Below are 21,932 nucleotides of genomic sequence, written 5' to 3' on the forward strand. Positions count from 1 at the left end.
TCCCTAGCCTCCCTGGCCTCCCTCCCCTCCCTCCCCTCCCTCCCCAGCTTCCTCAGCGCATGCGCACGCTCACATGCACACCCTTCCAGCCACGCAGATCATCTTCGGCCCCCACTCCCCCCTCTCCCTCCTCGTTTCCCCGCTCTACTGTCCGGTGCTGGCCTGTGCGGACTCGTGCGCTTCTCCATGGCGCCCCTCCCCCTCCCCTCGCTCCATTTTATGTTGGGCCAGGACACCCGCCTCGACCACACGCACACATCACACAGTGACCGGCAGCGACCAGCGATGGCAAAGGAAACGGCGAAGAGAAACCTGAGGAAGAACAAGGTGCGCATGCGCGTCTTCTCGATGATCACCGCTGCCGTGAACCTCCTCTACGTCCTCGCCATCCTCTACCGCAACGGCAGCCTGCCATCCTTTCATGACCTCATGGCGATCGGCTTCTGGGCCGGTCAAGAGTACCTCGCCTACGCGATGCTGAGCAAGGTGGCGCAGCCCACCATCAGCCCGGACGGCGATTTACTGGACTGCATCGACGCCTCGAATCCGCAGGAGCTGGGCTACTATTCCTTGGCTCAGGATGTGCTGTGGGTGTGCTGGGTGGTGCAGGCGCTGTGCATGATGCATCCCGCCTTCATCGTCTTCTACCTTCCTGTGCCAGCGACACTCATCTACAAGGTGTGGGGCTCAGTGCTGAAGCCTTTGGTCTCCGTCTACCTCGGCGGCCGCGGCGCCGGCACTGGCGCGGAGGAAGGTAGCAGCAATGGCCCCCCGCGCAATCGTCAGGAGCGACGGGAGGAGGCGCTGAAGCAGCGCAAGGCAGCGCGGCGTGGCACGTCAGCGACAGATTGATGCGTTGGATGGGAGGGGAGAAGGGGCTCCGCTTCCGCCCATCCCCTTTCCCCCATCCTCGCTAACCACAGACGCAGCCCCCCACACACCCAGGGATTGATGTGCACAGGAGTACTCCTCCTGCTCATGCACGCGCGCGTGTGTGTGTGCGTGCGTGCGTGCGCGCTCGTCTACTTTCCTGTTGCCCTTTCACGTCGATGCGGCGTACAAACACTAAGTGTCGGGAGGGCGACGGTGTTGGCGGCCGATCACAAGATCGCCAGCAGCAGCGGCAGTTGACGTGCTGACCGGACTGACCGTGTACGCACACACACACACACACACACACACACACATGCAGGGCACACCTGTGCGTGTGGCGTGTGGCTCTGCCCTTCCCCTTCTGCCTCAACCGCCGCCAACTTCTCCAGTGAGGCCGCCTCTGCCACGCCTCTCCTCGGCGCACATCCCCGTCTCTGCTGTCCCTCACAAAACCTTTGCTTCTTTACCCATGCACACGCACACACACGCATGCACACGCACACACACACACACACGCACGCTGGCCGGTGGAGCGGAGCCGGTAACGCTCCACCGACGAGCAGAAGCAAGATCCGACAGCACGCGAGAACGGAACGTGTGAAGCGGCGAGGGCAGACAATGGGTGCCGCCCTACGCAAGGAAGCGTCCGAGTACTTCACGGCGGCGCTGACGTCCGACGCCGCCGCCGCCGCCCCTGGCGAGGCGGAGTTCCTTGAAAAGGTGAACCAGTATGAGCGCGGTCTCTGCGGTGGCTCGGAGCTCTACGGCGTGGCGGAGCCGATCGCCGCCGAGGTGATGAGCAAGGCCGCCGAGACGGGGCGCGTGCGCTGGCTGCTGCGGCTGTGTAGCGAGGTCATGCGCCGGTGCGTCGAAACACCCTACGGCGTAGATGCCAGCACGCCGGCGGTGCTGCACCTCGCGGAGGTGCTGCTGCGCCACATCCTGCGGCTGACGAAGGGACGGTCCGCGGAGCTCGTCGGTGTCCTGGAGGCGGCCGGGTCATGTGGTGAGACGGCGCTGTTCGACGGTGCGCCGTGTGAGGAGGACACCGCCGCGCTGCTGTGCCGTACGGCATTTTCTTTCTTGGTGAACGTGCCGCTTGACTCGGCGACGGTGGCGACGCACCTGGAAGTTCTGCGACTACTGCTGACAATGACGTCGTCGGCGCTGCACCACGGCACGGACTTTCAGGAGGACACCATGGACCTCTTCACGGAGCTGATGATGTCGTCGCCGCTGCTGGGCGACTGCCTTGCCGTGCTGCTCCAGACCGTTGTCTCGTGGGGACGGCCAAGCTGGGCGGCGCAGTCGCCGGCGCTCCACCATGAAGGGCGTCAGCCCTCTTTTCGGAACTTGTTCAACATCTTCAGCACCACCGTCCCGGCGCCCCGGCACGCGAGCGACAAGGCCGCGTATGTGCTTGACGTGCCGAGCTCGGCCACGGTCAAGGTCTCCGCCGCCGCCGCCAGTGGCGCTGGTGGGCCTAGCGCGCTGAAGACCGGCGCACTCCCCAAGGACCCTGCCGCGGTGCTGGTAAACAGCTGTAGCTGCTGGGAGCAGGTGGGCCGCCACGCGACGGCGCTGCTGTGCGTGCTGGTCGTTCACCAAAAGGGCGGTGGCCGGAGCCCGGCCCTTGAGTACGTGACGGCGACACGGGACGGAAGCCCGGTGTCCTTCGTCGCCCTGCTCTCGACCATCCAGTGGCAGCTGACAAGCTTCCCGGCGCTGTCGATCCTGCTCTATGTGCTGCTCCACGACCATTACGAGTTCCTGCACACGGTGCTGACCGAGGATGCTGCCCTGCTCGTCTCGACGCTGCAACAGCTGCTGGAGATGACAAACCAGACGTGCAGGGTCACGACGCGGCTGGCCACGACCACAGCTGCCGATGCAGCAGACGACGTGCTGCAGAATGCCGTGCTGGGGCGCATCATCTTCCAGCTCCGCATCTTCTCGTACCCCTTCATCAACTTCATGTCGAGTACGCTGCTGCTGCTCGTCTCGCAGGACCGCGTTGTGAACCGGCTGCTGTGCAACACGCCGTGCCTTGGCAGGCACGTGCTGGCGCGCTACGACGCGAGCGCCTCTGTCGGTGCGCTTGCCGTCGTGGTACTCTCGTGTGGCATCATCAAGGGACTGAACGAGCGCAACGAGGCGCTCGTCGCCGTGTTTGCCCCGTGCCTTGTGAACCTCGCCCCGTTCTTGCACGACATGGACACGTACACGGCGCAGCGCGTGTGTGCGCTACTGACAACGGCGCTGAAGAAGATACGTCGCACGAGCGCACTCTTGACGGAGTCTACGGCGGCGGCAGAGGGCGGCGACCCGCCGGCCGCAGCGCCGGTCGGCGTGGGCAGCTCCATGAGCAGCGTCAGCGGCGGCATCACTGCGGCGGCGACGTCCGCCGAGGATGCCCGGGCGGTGGAACAGATCCTCGCCATGTACGTACGTCAGCTGCGCATCATTGTGGAAGGCGTCGAGGCGCTGCTGCGCGGTGCCGACCGACACAACGAGCATCTTATCTACGAGCTGCTCTACGTCCGCAGCCGCATCATCGACGACGTCGACACCGCCGTCGAAGCGCAGCACCCGTACGCTCAGGCAACAAAACAGTTGCTCGCGAACCTGGCGGACATGATCAAGAACTGCGAAGCGGACATCGCCAGCTCCAACCAGGCGCAGAGCCCGCAGGAGATCTTGGCGATCCTGCGGCGTGGCCAGCAGCAGCAGCAGCAGCACGGCCAAAGCCAGAGCAGCAGCGTCAGCGGCAGCAATGGCAAGGACGTGAGCGGCGGCGGCGACGATGACGCGGACAGCGAAGACCGTCGCAACGGCAACAACTCCGGCGGCGGCGACCGCAAGGACGTTAGCTTATCAAGGGCCGGCAGCGTGATGTCTGCAGCGGCAGTGGAGGCAAGCATCACCGCAGACGCGATGGCGGGCTCAGATGGCGTCTCCGTCGATCTGGTGTACAGCTACGAGGAGTTACCGCACAGCTACGACTTCTTTGGGCCGTTTTTGTGGGCGACGCTGCTGAGCGCTGGCCAGCTGCCCGGTGGGGCGCTGTGGTGCCGCCACAGCAGCGAGCTTCCGCTATTTCCGCATTGATGCAGGGGAAGGGGTGGAGGGTGGGGCGTGCAGTGCCCGGTCATCCAACCCCACGGCACACGTGTGCGTGTGTGTGCGTATGTCGACGACCGCGGCAAGACAGTCCTCCTCCGCTTAGCTCCTGCCACGCCTCTTCAACGCTCGCCCCCCCCCTCCTCCCTCCTCTACATCGGTGATGCAAAGTGGAGGGGGAGGGAGGGGGGCAAAAGCCGCATCGCACGCGCACGATGCCACTCCCGCGATGAATATTGGGCTCATCCCTGTGTGAGCGGGAGTGCGTGGCCGTGTGCGCGTCTGGGATGGCAGGGGGGTGGGTAGGGGGCTGTTCGCGCGCGCGCCGGGTGGCGAAAGGCGGGGCGGGGCGAAGTTCCGGCGATTTTTTTGGTGTGTGTGTGTGTGTGTGTGTGTGTCTGAGGTGCTGCGCACGCCGCCCGCAGCGACTCTTCCCTGCGTTGCTTTCATCTTGTACTCACTATCCAAACCGCAGCAGCGCCAAGACAGCAGCAGCGGACGGGGAACGAGAAGGGGGAGTGGGGACGATCTGTGGAACGCAGGCGCGCACGTGTGACGGTACACAGATGGGGTATCACATCTTCATCTCAGTCTCTCATGGAGCGTGCGTGTGTGCGTGTGCGTGTGCGTGTACCCACCCCCTCATGAACTCTGCCGTGTGCATGCTTCCTTCACAGCAACAGCAAGGTGGTGTCGTCTTGCCAGACGGACGGTACAGGTGCGCTGCCGCCTCCACCTCTCCCCCTCTCCCTCTTGCTTCTCTTCCTACTCTGTACCTCTCATGGATGCACAGGCAGACCCCCAACGCATACACGCACGTGCACGTAGGGCCCCGATGCAGCGTTCACCACGGCCACAGCCAACGCGGCTGTCACCGTACTTCTTCCAGCAAGTTGTCTCTCACGTCCCACACGCCGCAGCCCGTGCGGGTGATGGCGCAGAAGTCGGATTGAGCGACGGCCTTCAACCGCAGGGCAGCGACCCACTGCACTCAGAAGCCGCGGCAGCAGATCCCGACACCGCGGTTGCGTGCTCGCCCTCCGTATCGCCACCGCCTTTGATGTCCGCACTCGGCGCCAACGCTTGCGTGCTCGACATCAACGCTGACGCACGTGCGCCGGTCACAGCCCGCGCGGACGCGGGTGCGCCGGTGCGCGTGACGAGCGACGCGGCAACTGACACAGTGATGTGGGAGCGCTTCACTCCAGCCTCGTTCCGGCAGAGCTTCGAGGCTTTTATAAGGGCGGAGAGCGCGCAGACGGAGTCGCTACGCCGTGCGGTGGAGGTGGCTTGGCGCGATGTGGGGCAGATGCAGCAACGTAATGCGGTGCGTCGCGCCACCTTGTCAGACATCCTTGCCGACCCCGGCGCGGCATGGCGGGAGGAGGTGCGGAAAACTGTCTACTGGCAGGAGGCGGACATTGTGCAGCGCTACGGATTTGATGTGGTCATGGACGAGGATGGCAAGGCTGGGGGAGGCGAGGCCGAGCAGGCGGGCAGGGGGGAGCGCATCACGCTTGACTTCTCCGTTGTCCGCGACCGTGTCCGTGCAGAGCGAGGCGGCGGCAGCGGCAGCAGCGGCGACGATGATGAGGCTCATGGCATCGAGGACGCCATCAGTGGGCCCATGCCGTCCCCTCAGCAAGAGCGGGAGCACCAGCCGATGGCAGCAAGTCTGGGCACACAAATGGCGGCCGCCGATCCGCTCATGAGCAACCCACAGGCAAAGGCGGAGGTCGACCTACTCGACCCCTGCGCACGCGCGCACTTCCTGCGTCGCATCTTCGCACCGCTGCAGAGGATGCGGGACTCGTTGCCCAAGTGGACGGCGCTCCTGCTGCATGACGTCCGCAATGTCCAGAAGGCCGCGTTGCCAAGCCTCGAGAAGCGCGTCCAAGATTTGGTGCTCTTCAAGGTGCCACTGCATCGGCCCTTCCTCGATGCACGGGTGGCACTGCAGTCGTGCGTGCAGCAGAGGCGCGTCGCGCCGGATGCGGAGGTGGCGCAGGTGCCGGCGTATCGGCAGCTGGAGCAACATGGGAACCTTTGGGTAAATTTTGTGCAGGCGCACGAGTCGGCGGCGGCGGCGGTGGCCGCAGCGGTGGAGGCGGAGAGGTTGACCCGTGTGGGCGGTCCGGTGCCGACGACGGACTTCTCCGAGGACGAGGTCACCGACCTGGCGAAGCGGTGGGCCACCGCCGAAGCGCTGTGGACGCTGCTCCTCGAAGAGCTGGACACGTGCAAGTGCTTCTTCGCCGACGCCATCCAGTGCAGCAACACCGTCCACGAGGGTGTCACCGCGGAGATGGAGTCGCTGCAGCAGTCCGTGCAGAGCCACCACAGCCACTGCGACGCGACGGTGGCCGCCTTGAAGTCCGACGCGGAGGCGTGCGCGGAGCTGCTGAGCCGCAATGGGCAGCGCATTGTGACGGCGGTGGAGGAGATGGAGAAGACCTTCATCTCAGAGCGGGATCGACTGCAACAGTCCATCGCGCAGGGCGAGGCACTCTTGACGCGGCTGGAGGGGCAGCAGGAGAAGAGCGCGCGCCGCGTGCGGGAGGCGTTGAAGGCATTCTTCACGGAGCAGCTCCAGTATGAAGAGGCTTCGCAGGCGCTGATGCAGGACCATCTCAGCTTGACGCACCTGGAGGCAAGCCACGGGGAGCTGCGCCAGGCGGTCCAGCTGCGTTACGATGCCGCGCTGGATAGCAGAAAGAACGCCACGGCCCTCTTGCAGCTGCTGGCCGACGGCAACACGGCGGTGCGAAAGCTCTTCGACGCCTGCGAGGCGCACTGTCGTCGCATCGAAACAGAGAATCATTTTATGCAGTGCCGGCTGGTGGATCAGTGCACGTTGGCGCTGCAGCAGCGTTGTCGCTGTGTGCATGCGATGGCGGCGCTGTACGAGCAACGCTACGCCGATCTCGAGGCCCGCTCAGGCGACTCGTGGCAACGGCAGTTCCTGCTCTCCGGCGAACGTGACTGGGCTGTGGCGAACCTCAGTGACGTGCGCGCGGAGCTCGTGCAGCTGGAGCAAGACTGGCGCAAGGTGAGCGCTCTTCGAGAGGAGCTGGAGCTGGAGCCGGCCCAACTCAATACGCACGTGCTCACGCCCGAGTGGCAGCGACTCCTGTCGACACTGCGTAACCTCGACGCCCCTCCCTCGCTGCAGCGACGGCTGCCGACACTGCGGGCCCATGCCGCGGAGTTGGTGCGACCGGCGGCGGGCTGTGGCCAGCAGGCGGTGCGCCACCTCCTCCGCGACGCAGCGGCGGCACAGGCGTCGGTCTTACCCGCGCCGTAACCATGCGCAAGGTCATGAGGGAGATAAGGGCGTGGCAGCGGTGAGGAGAGCGGCGTGCGCCTCCCCCTTCCTCCCACCGAGAGCCCCATCCCCTCTGTGACGGCCCGGCCGCTGGTCTCTATCTCTGTCGCGCGCCCATGGTGTGTGGGCGCGTGTACGTGTTTTGTGTCTCCCGTCTGTGTGGAGTGTGTGGGGGGTTGGGGGGAGGGGGGCAGCTCGCGCTGGTCGATGTACACTACACCCGTCCTCCCCACCACCACCACCACCACCACCACACACACACCTTCGTTGCGCTGATACTCTGTGGAACGAAACGTGTATGTATGCATAACCGCCGCCGCCGCCGCCCCCTCGACACAACTAAGCCGGCTTGCCAGTCTAGCCGACACTCCTCCCCCTTCCAAGCCCACCCAGCCGCCGTCGCTTGAGGGCAAGAGCGAGGGGGTGCGCTCAAGCTCAAGAGCTCGAAAAGGGAGCGGGGTGGGGGACGGACCCAAGAGACAGTGGTGCAGCGATAACTCATGCAGCGGCTGGATCAGTGACGCGCTCCGCAGGTGCAGGCCCGACACACGCACACAGACAGACAGCAACAGCAACGAACGTGTACTCGCCCCTTCCACAGCTGTGACGATGATGGCCGTCGTTCTTTGCCTACTTTCCGCTCCCTCGCGCACCGCTCTCCTGCGACGCCGCATCAATGCGCACACACGTCACAGCCGCCTCACCCCTCTCACCCCTCACCCCAATCCGCACCGCCCTCGGTGAGATGAAACTCCCTCTGACGCTGCATCCTGCGAACCACCTCGCTGTCCAGTGCCTTCTCCTCCATGCCGCACTCAGCTCAGACAGCGTCAGCGGCTTCACCATGGACTACGCCCAGCACGAGCAGTACAACATGGCCGCCAGTATCGCACGACTGCGCACGCGCTACAACTGGGAAGGGCGGTTCGGCCCGCGTCATATAGTACGGCTGTCGCACTGCTGGGAGGGACTACTGCGCCCACCAGCAGCGACTGCTGCCACCTCCGTGACCGGCCGCAGTGTTGCTCAGTCGACGACGGTAGCGGCAACGACAGGGGCCCCGGTAAATCGCGTTGACGCGCCGTCGTCGGCACTCGAGACAACGCAGCAGCAGCAGCCGGCAGATGGCGATCGCGCTCTGGCCTTTACGGCTCCCGCCCGACTCATCGCGCTTTACGCCCCTCCCGTCCTCCTTCGCGGGCTGCAACGGCGTATCCACGACATGGTCAGCTACGACGCCGCCGTGCACCACGCATCGCTGCTGCTGCAACTACTCGCTCCATACGGCGTCCACGTCGCCTTGACCGGCGCCACGCGGCGCGGCTGCCCATTCTCCCTCCAAGCGGAGTACCTTCTTTGCCTCACGGAGGCGGAGACGCGCGAGGTGGAGGCGGTGCACCCAGACGGCGCTGGTGGGGTGGAGGAGAGCGACAGGGGCGCAGCTGAGCATGCCGTCATCGACGACGGCGACGGCGCCAGTGGCAGCGGTGCGTCCGCAGTGAGCACGGCGGCCACTGCCGTTACCGGTCCTCCGATGCGTGAGGCACCGTGCTCCACGGTGCGGGCAGCGAAGCAGCAGCGGCGCGTAAGGGCGGTGATGCAGCGTGATGCGCTGATGCTGCGTCCGCCGTCACTACCGTCTGCGGCGTCGCGGGCGGCCGCAGCCGGTGTTCCCAGGGAAGAGGCTGGCGGCGGCACCGGGCACCATCGCCAGGAAGGCATCCGTGGACGTCTCAGGGGATCGCTGCGACGACGCCATTGCGACCGGCACCGTGCCTTCTCATCGGTCGACGACGTAAGCCCGCAGGTTTCGTACCGCGTGCAACGTGCGCTAGCGAGCCTTGTCCGGTGCGGCTACATCGTGTCCGCCGCCCAGCCGTTCCCGCCATCGCAGTCGTGTCTCGAGGCACGCACGGCGATACGTTTGACAGCGCGCTATGACCCGCACTTGCCAACGCAGGTGCCACCGCGCGCATGCACCGACCCCGCCGTGCTCCGGCGCCTGCAGCTGCACCAGCTCGTTCTGCACCTTTGCCCGTGGCATGCGCTTGCCGCGCGGCAGCTGTTCCTAACGGGGCCGGCTGATTATACCACCCACGTGACGCTGCAGGCACTCGATCACGGCGTGAACGTGAACATGAACGGCGTCTTCGTGTTTGGGGAAGCCTGCGCGGCGAGCGGTGATGGCGGAGTGGGCAGCACAACCCCCGTCATCGCCGCCACGGCTGCGAGCGAGGCTCATCCTGGTTCCTTGGCAACAGCGCATCACGAGGGCCAGCCGCAGCGCCGCAGCGACCTTGTCGAGCAGCTGATCCTGCAGGACGAGGAGGACCTTGTGTCACTGGCGGGTCTGCCGCGTGTTGACCCGATGCTGCGCGGCCTCTACTGCCAGCAGAATCATCTGTGAGGTGGTCTGAGAAAGGACGGGTGCGGACACGCGAGGTGGATGCAGCAAGCCGGCTAAAAAACACGTCCACGCATCCCTCTGCCACCACCACCACCACCACCACATCGCTTAAGCTGCGTCGACTCGACGCTCCATGACAACCGCTGCTACTTCCGCTGCTCTTTTTAGGTTTCTTACATTAGGCTTGGTTGGCGGTCGCCCTCTCCCGCGTCCAGGTCGCGCGCCGGCTTCCGCCCTTCTACCAGCCATCCGCACCGAGCCCCCACCACTGTGACAGGTACATGCACGCGCACACGCGCGTGGGAAGGGGGATGGAGGCGACGCGGAGCGCAGCGACCGCGCCCTGGACGAGTGAGATGCATACGCTCGCCGTCTACCCGCTCTCTTCGCTGACTAGGCTGGACACGACATGCCGAGGGCGCAATAGCCCCGTACCCGGCGCGCGCACTGCCACGCACGCGCCGTACTATACGCATGCACACGTGCAAGCTCCTCGCTCTGCAGCGCAACTCCCCCACCCCACCCCCAGCACACACACACACACACACACACACCAACTCATCCCCCTCCCCCTCCCCCTACCCCCTTCTTTCATCTTTGTCGCTCTCGCGCACTACGGCGCTCCATCGGTGCCCTCGTTGATGCCGCGCCACCTGCACCACGCACTGATAGCTCATACACGCACCCACGTAGGACATCATGCAGCCTCACCTCCGCAAGCTCCGTAAGCTGAAGCGCGGCAAGCCCAGCGACCTCGAGGAGAGCGTCGCGAAGGCGCTGTTCGAGCTGGAGGCGTCGCACAAGACACTGCGTCAGGAGCTGCCGCGCTTCCACGTGAACACTGTGCGCGAGGTCAAGGTGCCGCGCTCGAAGAAGACCGTGCTGGTCATCTTCTACCCCCTGCGCTTTCTGATGCTGGTGCGCAAGGTCCAGCGCGCGCTCACCTCCGAGCTGGAGAAGCGCCACCCGGGCTACCTGGTGATGCTGGTTGCGCAGCGCAAGATCACGAAGCGCCCGACGGACGTGTACAAGTTGCAGAAGGTGCAGCGCTCGAAGACGAGCACGGCGGTGTTCGAGAACATTCTGAGCGACATGATCTACCCGAGCGACGTGGTGGGCCGCCGCTGGCGCTACCGCACGGACGGGAGCAAGCTGATGAAGGTGTTCCTGGACACCCGCGACCGCAAGCGCATCGAGTCCCGCCTTCGCGCTGTGGCGTACGTGTACAAGCAGCTGACGCACCGCCGCGTGTCGTTCGGCTTCATGTGGAACCCGAAGCTGCAGCAGGTGTCGACCCGGTAAGCGGTGGCAGAGGAAGCGAGCGTGTGCATCGCGCGCACCATCGTGCCAGACGCGTCTGAACAACCTCCGCCTCCCCCCGTCCGGTCCCCGTCGGCGACGCTTCGCACCACGCCGATCACCTGCCTCTCTCTCACGCACTACCGCGCCATTACTTTTCATTTTTGGAGTGAGCTTTTATTTCCTAACACGATCACCAACGCGATCACCGCCCCCTCCCCCCAGCACAGCAGGAGAAGTGCGGACGCGCTCGGCTTGCGCGTGGGCGGCGCTGCTGGGACAACCACGTGTGGGGGTGGAGTGGGAGGAAGGAGAGATGGGATGTGGGGCGACGGCAATGGCAGCCCGTTCTACGAGCACCATCCACATCACCACCCTTCTCTCCAGCCAAGTCCGATGCCACTATTATGGACACGGACGCGTCTGTTGATGACTCCTGCCGCTCTCACCACCGCCACCAGCCACCAGCCACCAGCCGACAGCCCGTCATTCTTAGAAAGAGGTGGCGGTGGGGCGGGTCGGCTGGAGGGGGGGCACGTGATGGCTGTATGGCGTCTGCCTCTCTGTTGCTCCCTCTGTGTGTGTGTGTGTGTGTGTGTGTGTGTCGCAGCCATCGCACGCAGGACAGTGAAAGACACACGCACGCACACACGCACACACACATACGTCGCACCCTCCACAGCCCTCCTCCCCCCTCTCTCTCCCTCTCTTTCCCTCTGTCCGTCTGACGGTGGCGCTCCACCTTCGCCGCATCTGTTTGGCCCAACAAGTCACTCTCGGCTGCCACAAGTACAGCAACTACTGCTGCCGCCTACGTCCGCAGCCCTCTGTGCGCACGCGTGTGGTCCGTGCCGACGTGGTACCCTCCCAAACCCTGGCTGCCGCTGCTGCGTTGTGTCAGCGCAACGGAAAATGGAGCTCATGGCCACAATGGCGCTAGATCGCGACGCGACCAACACCGTTGCGCTTCGCCTGCTACCACCGTCGACCGCTCCCGGGGCAGCTGTGTCGTCGTGGCTGCTGTGGCACACGATCCCGATCACCGCCAGCCTATCTCGCACGTTGAGTCGGCTCGTGTCGATCGAGGCGGCTGCGATGACGCAGACGCCGCTGGAGACGTCGTCGACGCTCACGGCCGCCCCGTCGGCGACTACCATGACACCGCAGCTTCCCAGCAAAGGCGCCTCAAGCATACCGCTGGACGACACCGCAGACGCCGCGGCGATTTGCCACTCAGCATATCGCTCGCAAGATCGAAAGGCGCGCTCGCCCTCCACGGCCTCGGAGTCTTCGTCATCGTCGTCCACTTCGACGTCATCGGCTCTCTCAACGAGGACAAGGCTCACGTGCTCCACCGCGGACGCTGAGAAGACGAGCTGGATCGAGCTGGTGCGCGTGGGGTACGTTGTGAGCGAGATTCACGCCTACTGCATCCTGTTAAAGTGCTGCCGTGCGGCGCAGGCGGCACGGTTGAAGTCAGCCTTGGAAGAGGGCGCTGCGCTGGGCTTGACGGCGCCGGTGGAGTACGTGACTGACGCGCGGCCAGTCGTCGTCACGCACTGCGCCTTCGCAGAGCGACGAGGAAAGGTGGAGGTAGTCGACGCTGATGACGCGAGTGCCAGCGACCACCACCCACCTCGCGCAAGCGCTCGCTGGTGCACTGGCGACCACATGGTCTCCCTATGGGAAGCGATCACCGCCGTATACCCCGTCCGCGGCAACGGCGACAGCGGTGGTGGTGGTGGCGGCGGCGACGGCGACAGTGCCTCGGATGGCGACGGCGAGTATCACGACACGCGCGGGTCGCTGCATCGGCGTCATCAGTATCACCATCATCCACATCATCTGCAGGGAAGCCCGCGCACCGCGTCCTCTGCTCCTGTTACGCCTGCTCCAGCGCGGCGGTCGCCTGCTGCATCTTTCGCGATGCGTAAGGGCGCCGCACCGCCACCGTCGCGGCATACCTCCGCTGCCACCGCCGCCGCGGCAGCGGCCACGCCGAGCCGGTCCACACACACGCCGCTCCATCTCCCCCTCGCCGACCGCGGTGGCCGTGACCCGCTGCTGAGTGGCGACTTCTGCACTATCTGCCTGGACCCGCTGTACCTCAGCGCCTGCGTCACAACGCTCTGCCAGCACTCCTTTCATTTGAGCTGCTACGCGCAGCTGCCGTCCGGGTCGGCCGAGTGCCCGCTCTGCCGCTTCTCCGTGTATGACCTGCTCAACGATGCGCGCTGCAAGGTGTGTGGCACGTACGAGGACCTGTGGGTGTGCCTAATCTGCGGCCACGTCGCGTGCGGCCGGGCGCGACGCGATCATCAGCAGGAACACTATCATTCGTCGGGGCACTCCTGCTCGTGGCAGAGCACCACGAATCGCATCCGAAACCTGAGCTCCCGCATGTTTCTCCACCAGGAGGTGGCGCTGCTGCTCGAAGAGGACGGTGTCAACGACGCGGCGACGGCAGACAGTCCACACAGCATCGCTCTCGCTACGCGGCCACGCAGCGCCGAGGCCGGGTCGTCGTCAGAGGAAGCAGCAACAACCGCGATGGGCGGGACACTGTCGCCCTCTGACGCGGATCGCGTGCGGTACATGTCGTGGAGCGACTCACTGGTAGACCACGACCTCCAGGAGGCGCTGAACGAGAGCAACGAAGAGGCGGTGGCGCAGTACTACACACAGTTCCTGCGTCAGTTGGCCGAGGAGCAGCAGCGGTGGTACGAGGCGAAGCTGGCGGAGCGATGCCGCCGCCGTCGCGAGCGGCAGATGGCGGCGGTCGTCATGCCCGGCGGACGTCGCGCGGAAAGCGCGTCGTCGCCGCAAGTCGCACCATCGGCGCACACTACTCTGTACCGCATTACCCTGGACGAGCGGCGGCTGCGCCGTCGCGTGCTCTCCGAGTACGTGCAGGCGACCATCAGCCTCCTTCAGGCGGCCCAGCGCGAGTATGCCGGCATGGCTCACACGCTCAGGGCCGCCCGCGATGATGCGCAGCAGCAGGTGCTTCTCCGGTCGCACTTCAACTCCGGGCTTGTGGCGCAAGTGGAACAAGTGCGCCAGCGCACACAAGAGTTGCAGCGCAAAGGCGAAAAGGCTGCACAGCAGAAGGCGGCTGAGGAGGCGGAGCTGCAGCGTCTCGTGGATGAGGCGTTGTCGTCGCTGTGACGGACCACGCCGTATCTCCGACGCCGCCAGCGCCCCCCCCCCCACACACACACAAATACCTTTCTTCACAGCCCCTGGAACCATTCGCCGCGCCGACTCCTCGTCGTTCTAATCTTCTCCGTGGTGCGTTGCCCGTGTGTGTGTGTGTGCACCCAGCGACTGCGTGGGTCGGCGCACACGTACACACGCGCACGTCTATCCATCTGTATGTGTGCAGTGGGAGGGGGGGCATCAGAACAGAGGGTGGTGGCAACTTCTCCTCGCCTGCCCACGCATGCCTGTGCGCCTGCACTTGCGGCAGGCTCCCTGTTACACCCGTCATGTAAACACTTTGCGCGGGCACACAGGCACACGTCCACGGCGATCATCTTCATTGTTTCGCGCACCTCTCTTGCTGCTCGCCGCCGATGCCGCTGCCTCGTGACTCCCTCACAGTGAAGCGCACCTCAACACTCCCCAGCCACGCTCGTGCAGCTGCGCTACCGAAACACAGTAAGCCGAAAGCGTATCTCGGATACGTTGACGACGAGCTCCCCCGCCTCCATGCCGTCGTCTTTCTGCCCTACCCCCGCAACCGAATGCGTGTGTGCATGCGTGTGCACGCATCACCCCCCCCCCACATGCACACACAGAGACAGAGGGATGCACCAGAGGCCCGGTCGATGATGACGGCGATGCACCGACTCGCTTCACGCCCTCCCGTGTAACTCCCCCGCATGCGCTCCTCCCCTCCCCTTCCCCCCCCCCTCTCACCACACACACACACACGCACGATAACAGTATGTCGTTGTGATCTGTATGACGCTCTGTCCACATTCGATCCGCATCCCTCGCTCCTCCCACGGTCCTTTGAAAGCCTACCCCTGCTCCCTCGCTCCTGCGCACGCACGCACCGCGCGCAGAGCTTCCTCGCCAACCTGGTGCGTGCCTCCCTGCATCCTGTGTTGTTTCGCCCGTTCTCGGGAGAGGAGGAGTAGGAGGGGAGGTACTTCGTCGGCTGCTCTCGCCTTCTTTTGTGAAAAGCCCCCCCCCACCCCACCCCCCACACACACACCGCGCGGTGGACGCGTTGCCGCTCTTGTGCTCGCCGCCGCGTCTTGTGCACTTGGAGCGGGACGTTGCAAGGTCCGTCTGTCACCGCCGCGTCTCTCACTTTCTCTTGCTGCGGTAGTGAGTGTGTGGCACGCCATAGTCCCCCCCCCACCACCACCACACCACACCACACCTGTACATGCGCCGACAGGTACACGGCACGCGCGCGATGGAGTCGAATGTTACCATCACCACGAAGCCGTACAAGCCGGCGGCGTCCATCTATGATGCGTGGAGGGAGACGCTGCTGCCCTTTCTCGTCCCGGCGATGGTGCTCAGCGCCTGGCCCATGATCATGCTCGTCCGAGATAGGAATCGCGTCCCGGTCAAGCTGCTCACGATCGCCGCGCTCGTCTCGCTGGCCGACGGCTTCCTTGGCAGCTGCGCCTTCCCGCTGCAACATCAGTACGCCTTCTCCCTCTCCGCGAACTCGGCCTTCTTCTATGCAGGCACCGTCACCTACTGGCTTGTCGGCGCAGTCCTGGGTCCGCTGATGGAGATGTGGGGGTGTCGGCGCTCCTGCATGGCGCTGGCCATCGTGGGCGCTGCTGGTGCATGGGGTAGTGGGCAGAGCATCGCTCTCCTCGTCCTCTGTGGCCGCATTGCCAGCGCAGCGGCCACGTCTGGTCTCTCGACGTGGGTCGAGTGCGCGCTCTACCACGAGGCGCGCGGGCACCATGCCCCCTCCGCCGCCGCCGCCGCCGGCGATGACAAGGGCATGGTGGACGGCAACGGTGGTGAGGCGCTCACCGGTAGCGGTGCGCTCACAATCCTCCATCAGATACGGCCTGCCATGCTGCTGTTCTCCATGATCGCGTCGCAGCACGTGATGGTCGTGACGCCGGCGGTGTCGGTGGCGCCGTGTTGGGTGGCGCTGCTGTGCTACCTCGGCGTGTTCGTCATTGCCTGGGGCCTTGCTGTGCTACCCGCAACCTCAGCTGCCGGATTGCCGTGGTGGACGGGACCGAACCCCTCTCACGTGAACGGCGGCGGCAACGGCGCACATGCGAAGAGCGCGAGCATGAAAGACGCGTCATCGAGCGGGTCGGGGTTGGAAGGAACGGTGGCCATGCTACTGCCGGGTGTGTCGCTGAGCTACTGCAGCGCGGGCGGCTCGCGACTGTCCTCGCCGCAGCGCATTCTGCGGCACTACGCGCACGCCTACGGCACCTCGATCCGGACACTGTGCATGCCGCGATATCTTGCCCGCCACATTGTGGACGTTGTCTTCGGCGCCGCCTTCTTTACGGGGTCGCTGCTGTGGGTGCCAACGCTAGAGCTGTACGATGACAGCATCCCGTTCGGCTTCGTGTTTGAGCTGTTCATGATCGCCACCTTCCTCGGCAGCACCTTCTCGCTTCCGGTGTGGGCCGTCGGCGGCGCAGAGGCGGCGCTGGTGGTCCTCCTCAGCCTCAGCGAGCGCACGCTCTCCACCTCGCGCGACTACGCCATCCCAGTGACGATCATGCTCGGCGGCATCGTGCTGCACCTCACGCACGGCTGCGTCCTCACCATGGGCAGCTTGTGGCGCGCCGAGTACCCGACCTCTGGCGCCTCACTCACGCTCCTGTTCCTGCTCAAGGCCTGCACCGGCGTGCTTGGGTGGGTCTTCCTCAACGCCATCGACGGCAAATACATGGAGGACGCCTTCCTGTTTGAGGCGCAGTGGATGTGGGTGCTGATGTGGGTGGAGGCAGTGGCGCTGACGCAGTGCATCGTCGCGCGCATGGCTCCCGGTTGTGGCCGCCGCGCCAACGGCGGTGCGGCGCTGGTGCAGAAGCCGGATAGCGCCGGCGTCAAGGACCTCGGCAGCAACGGTGTAAAGGAAATGGCGGTGGGAGGGGGGCCAACGGTGCGTCACCCGACCGACACGCTCACGTACGCGCCGTTCAGCGAGGCAGAGGCAGCGAAAATGTAGACGCCGTCCTACTCGGCTGGGCGGCAGGCGCGGCGGTGGGACATCACGCGCAGACCGCCCGAAGAGGCGAGGCGAGGCGGGTGGGGGGTGGAAGGGGGGAAGAGTCGGCAGGGCTTCCTCGTTGTTGGGGGTTTCGGTGCACGGGCGAGCCGCAACGCGGAGGATGTTGGCAAGCGCCTTCACGCGAACAGCGGCTGGTTGTGCCGCTGAGGACGACAGGGATGGATGGCGCGCCTGTGCTGCCTGTGCACCGAAACCCCCAACAACGAGGAAGCCCTGCCGACTTTTCCCCCCTTCCACCCCCACCCGCCTCGCCTCGCCTCTTCGGGCGGTCTGCGCGTGATGTCCCACCGCTGGTCATGCGCCGCGAACGCCTTTCATTCCGCGTTGCGTAACGCGGAGGGCTATGGGCCCATTGCAGCGCGCCGGTGGAGTGTGCGTGTGTGCGTGTGTGTGTGTGTGTGTGTGTGTGTCCCCCTTTCTATGTGTCTTTTACATTGTTCTCTCTTTTTATTTTCGGGACGTTGATGTCGTCGCTGTCGGTTGTGGGACGGAGGATCGGTGCTTGTATTCGCCCCAAGAGACTCTCTCATGGCAGTGATCCTTTCTCTTTGGTGGTGGTGGTTGGTCCCGCACGTGCTTGCCCTCTGACCCCAACGCCCCCCCCCCCCACGCGCGCGGTGGCACCCTTCACGAGCACACCCCAGACACCCCCCCCCCCACACACACACACTAGAGTGCTGAGTGGGCTGCGTGCGTCGGCGATGTGTCGCGAGTTCGGGGACCGACGCGCCTTCCATCTTTCGCCTTCACCCCGCCCCCTTCTAAATATATATATATATACTTATGTGTCCATACAGAGAGTGTCTCTTGCATCTCCTCGTCGACAGACGCCCGCACGCATACACGCGACCCGTGCGCCGCCTCTCTGTAGACGTGCGTGCGTGTGTGTGGACGAAGCTCGGCCGCGCGAGGTGGAGCGCGTGCCGCCGAACTTGTGAGCAGAAGTCGATCATCGTCCAGACAAGGCGGATCACGGGTGATGACGTACACACACCGGACAAAAAGGTGCTGAGAGGAGTGGGGGAGGGGAAGCCGAAGGCGGGAGGTATCGGGCTGTGCGTTGCACGGTGCCGCGCATGCGTGCGCATGTGAATGGGGCGGAAACCCTCCTCTCCCCCTCTTCACGCCCTCTACTCCTTCCGCCTTCGCACAGACCACGCATGCGCGCGGGCGCGGAGTGGTGCAGCCGTGCCGTCCCGCCAAGCACGAAGCGCGTCCCCCTCACACACCGTGCGCAGAAGGCGAGGCATCGCGCGACTGGACTACCCCGCGCGCTTTCTGGGAGAGGAGGGAGGGGGTGGGGGAGAACGTTGATCAGCTGATCGTCCAAGCTACTCGAGGGGGAACTCAAGCGCCACGCGGCAACGCTCTTCCGTAGCAGGGGCGCACCACTCATGCTCCCGGGGGGTGGGGGGTTCACCGCAGTCTACGGGGGCAGACGTGTGGCAGATCGCGGCAACAGATGTGCCTGTCATCTGGCAAGCCATGGCTGAGATCAGGACGAGCATGGGCGGGGGTCGCCAAGCGCTTGCGCCACCGCGGTGGTGGAGGCCAACAATGCTCGCCGCAACAGCAGCTTCCTGTTCCGGCGCGGCGCCCTCCGCACGCCGGCTTGCCACTGTACCTCGCTGCAAAGGCCGGGTGCTCCACATGGAAGGGAGGCCCCCGATACGTGGGGGACAGTGTCAAGCGGATCGGTGGGCGCAGGAGCGGGCCACGACACAGAGTGACTGCGAAACCGCGCGAGGCTATGGTGTAGGGATGTGTACGCGGTCGCAGCTCAGCGGGCGGCCCGGACGGAGGCGCCGGATGACGACTCGAGAACCGAGACGGCCCCAACGCAGGGCCGGAGAGCCGTGGAGGAGCCAGCCGCCAGCAAGGGTTCCGGACATGCATGTCGTGGTCGCCGTCCGTGATGGCACAAGAGCTGGCGGGGAGTGGAGGCCCGGTGATGCGCGTCGCACGGGGCCACGGCTCATCGTTTTTTCTGGGGGACCGTGTCAGTGCAGCGGACTCGACCCGCTCCGAAAGGGGGCGCACAAACCTCATCCCCACCACACCATCTCCTCGGCACAGCGCCGTGCACGGCATGGCCGCTGATGTCCGTAGCCCTAACTCGCGCTCTGGCGGGGCGGCACCACCACCCAACCACCCCCCCCCACTTACGCCACAGATGCTTGACCCTGGGTCGCCACCACAGGTGGTTCGGCATGGACCGGGATGGCGGAGGGATAGGGAGGGAGGGCGGGAGGGAGGGGTGCCCTGCAGCCTCCAGTTTACCTCCACGCACACACCCGCTGGCTCGCTCGCGCGCACAGACACCTTCGTCTCCGTCCCCTCCCCCCCCCCCCACAAACCCGCCTCAAACTTTCTTGCCGTCCCTGCCCCCTCCCCTCACCTCAGTCCCTCTCGCTATCTGTCTGATCCTCGCCGTATATTAGCCACAGCACTCCTGCACCGGCACGCACTGCCGCGATCACCACCGCCTCCGCCCACCTTGCCCACCGCCTCTCCGCCGCGCTGGTCTTCCTGTGTTTGCCTGGAAGACTCGCCGGCTCGCACGCCCGTCTCTCTTTTCGGATTTCTCCCCCCCCCCTCCCCTCCCCCCACCCCCCTTTCATCATTCCCCCGTGGCAGACGGCACCCCATGCCGCGGACGATCATCACTGACCACAAGGCCACGCCGCCGCCGACGCCGTGCGTCACCATTGACAAGGAGACCGATGTGTTCATCATCACCGACATGCAGGTCGACTTCTTGGCACCTGGCGGGTCTCTCCGTGTAACGGGAGGTGAAGCGCTGCTGGATGGCATCAACGCCGTGTCTTCCCAGTTGCCGTTCCGCTACCAAATCGCCACGCAGGACTGGCATCCGGAGAATCATTGTTCCTTCGTCACCCAGGGCGGGCTGTGGCCCCCGCACTGTGTGCAGGGCTCGGAGGGAGCGCAGCTTCACCCAGAGCTCAGCACACAACACATCAACGCCGTTATACGCAAAGGTGCCTCGCAGGATGTGGACAGCTACTCGGCCTTCGAGGATGAGAACGGGGTGTCGACGGGCCTGGCGGGGCTGCTGCACTCCATCGGCGCTCGCCGCGTGTTTGTGTGCGGGGTGGCCTTCGATTTCTGTGTCTTCTTCACCGCAATGGACGCGCAAAGGTATGGATTCAGCGTTGTGCTGCTGGAGGACTTGACGGCCGCCGTGGACGACGCGGCGCGCCCGGTGCGAACAGCGGAGCTAATAGAGGCCGGTGTCGTGCTGCTGAAGAGTTCCGCACTCATGGCGTAAGGCGCACAGACGTAAGCAAGCGCAAAGGGCTCGGGAGACAGAGCGAGCAGGAAAGACGCGGTAACGACGCGCTAGTGCGCGCGGTGTGCACACACACACACACAGAGAGGTGGCACTGCTGCGCCCCCCCCCCCACCACCACCACCACCGCCACTGCGCATGCAGACAAAGTCTGTATAGGCAGACGCACCGATGCCGCTCGTCTGGGGTAGCCATCACCGCCACCATCACCATCACCCGCTCTTCTCCTGGGGCGACCCGTTATTCTCACTTTCTTTATTTTTCGTGTAACCGTGTGCCCATCAAGGCATCGGCGACACCCTCTCCCCCCCTTCTCCTCTCCCACCCTCTCCCTCCCCCCTTCCCCCCCCCCTCCGTTGGCGCGGGCAAAGGAAAGGCACGGCGACGACGGTGGCTGACAGCGAAGACATTAACTATTCCTACTTCTACTTACGCCCTGCGGCCGCACCCACACGCACAGCAAGGGGCGAGAGCGCGCACATGCGCAGACGCGGGCGGAGGTTTTCCTCTTACCCCTTTTTAACCCTTTTCTCGCGTACGCGCAGACAACGTCGAGCGACAACGTGAAGGCGCTACGAGCAAAACATATATCTCTCCCCATTTATCTATTTATTTATATATTTATATATTTATATATCCAAAACCTCACCCCCGGAAGAAAGCAAGCGCGCGCATCACTTGGGTGCGAGATCGTCCGCCGCGCGCGGGGGAGGGGGGGCGATCGATGCGCTCTCGCACGCACAGCCTCCGCGTATTGCGGTCTCGCTCTCCCCCACCTCCACCCCCGCGCCTGTCTTGCTGGTATCGTGGGAGATGAACGGCAGAGAAACCATGGGAGAACGCGTGTGCCTGGTGTGTGTGTGTGTGTGTGTGTGAGACGGAAGCCCTGTCGGATGCTCTTGGCCCTTGCTTATCGACGGCACATGAGAGCACGCATGACACACACACACACACTCACTCGGGAGCAATCGAAAGCACGTGGTGGAATGTGAGGGTAACGCGTGGCAGTCACGAAGAGCAAGTCGCACCTAATTAGCGACTCTGTGCAGCCTGCGTCTGCGCCCTTCCGCCAGCACCCCCACCGCCACCTTTCTCTTCTCCTTTTCCTTTCTGCCGCTGTGATGATGCTCACCTCTCCTCCGCCGTCTCTCCTCCCCGAAAAAATAACAATAACAACAACAAACGATCACCTTCGGTGCGCCTCCCCACATCACACATCGCGGCCCTCCCCCTCCATCACCCGCGCAGGAGAACAGTGAAGCAACAAGCAAGCACAACACAAACAGAAGAACAATCGCAGCAGCAGAAGGGGAGGCATCGTCACGCCACGGCACACCGCACCACGCCATCTCCCCCC

At 64.8% G+C, this 21,932-nt stretch overlaps 8 protein-coding genes across 8 annotated transcripts; all 8 read left to right on the forward strand.

Moving 5' to 3' along the window:
• Positions 1–285: 285 nt before the first annotated feature.
• On the forward strand, positions 286–852 carry LMXM_01_0370 (conserved hypothetical protein; the record flags this gene model as incomplete). Its single annotated transcript, XM_003871515.1, has 1 exon — positions 286–852. One exon carries the CDS (start codon positions 286–288, stop codon positions 850–852), a length of 567 nt encoding a protein of 188 aa, XP_003871564.1.
• A 639-nt stretch (positions 853–1,491) lies between these two features.
• On the forward strand, positions 1,492–3,981 carry LMXM_01_0380 (conserved hypothetical protein; the record flags this gene model as incomplete). The annotated part of the gene is made up of 1 exon (XM_003871516.1): positions 1,492–3,981. The coding sequence occupies one exon, from the start codon at positions 1,492–1,494 to the stop codon at positions 3,979–3,981; it is 2,490 nt and encodes an 829-aa protein (XP_003871565.1).
• Positions 3,982–4,828: 847 nt separating this feature from the next.
• LMXM_01_0390 (conserved hypothetical protein) lies at positions 4,829–7,297 on the forward strand (the record flags this gene model as incomplete). The annotated part of the gene is made up of 1 exon (XM_003871517.1): positions 4,829–7,297. One exon carries the CDS (start codon positions 4,829–4,831, stop codon positions 7,295–7,297), a length of 2,469 nt encoding a protein of 822 aa, XP_003871566.1.
• Positions 7,298–8,063: 766 nt separating this feature from the next.
• LMXM_01_0400 (conserved hypothetical protein) lies at positions 8,064–9,725 on the forward strand (the record flags this gene model as incomplete). The annotated part of the gene is made up of 1 exon (XM_003871518.1): positions 8,064–9,725. One exon carries the CDS (start codon positions 8,064–8,066, stop codon positions 9,723–9,725), a length of 1,662 nt encoding a protein of 553 aa, XP_003871567.1.
• A 699-nt stretch (positions 9,726–10,424) lies between these two features.
• On the forward strand, positions 10,425–11,027 carry LMXM_01_0410 (uncharacterized protein; the record flags this gene model as incomplete). The annotated part of the gene is made up of 1 exon (XM_003871519.1): positions 10,425–11,027. One exon carries the CDS (start codon positions 10,425–10,427, stop codon positions 11,025–11,027), a length of 603 nt encoding a protein of 200 aa, XP_003871568.1.
• A 909-nt stretch (positions 11,028–11,936) lies between these two features.
• On the forward strand, positions 11,937–14,192 carry LMXM_01_0430 (conserved hypothetical protein; the record flags this gene model as incomplete). Its single annotated transcript, XM_003871520.1, has 1 exon — positions 11,937–14,192. The coding sequence occupies one exon, from the start codon at positions 11,937–11,939 to the stop codon at positions 14,190–14,192; it is 2,256 nt and encodes a 751-aa protein (XP_003871569.1).
• A 1,261-nt stretch (positions 14,193–15,453) lies between these two features.
• LMXM_01_0440 (hypothetical protein, unknown function) lies at positions 15,454–17,202 on the forward strand (the record flags this gene model as incomplete). Its single annotated transcript, XM_003871521.1, has 1 exon — positions 15,454–17,202. One exon carries the CDS (start codon positions 15,454–15,456, stop codon positions 17,200–17,202), a length of 1,749 nt encoding a protein of 582 aa, XP_003871570.1.
• Positions 17,203–19,912: 2,710 nt separating this feature from the next.
• Positions 19,913–20,554, forward strand: LMXM_01_0450 (alpha/beta-hydrolase-like protein; the record flags this gene model as incomplete). Its single annotated transcript, XM_003871522.1, has 1 exon — positions 19,913–20,554. The coding sequence occupies one exon, from the start codon at positions 19,913–19,915 to the stop codon at positions 20,552–20,554; it is 642 nt and encodes a 213-aa protein (XP_003871571.1).
• Between the last annotated feature and the right edge of the window lie 1,378 nt (positions 20,555–21,932).

Source organism: Leishmania mexicana, chromosome 1, assembly GCF_000234665.1.
Source record: "Leishmania mexicana MHOM/GT/2001/U1103 complete genome, chromosome 1".
NCBI lineage: Eukaryota > Euglenozoa > Kinetoplastea > Trypanosomatida > Trypanosomatidae > Leishmania > Leishmania mexicana.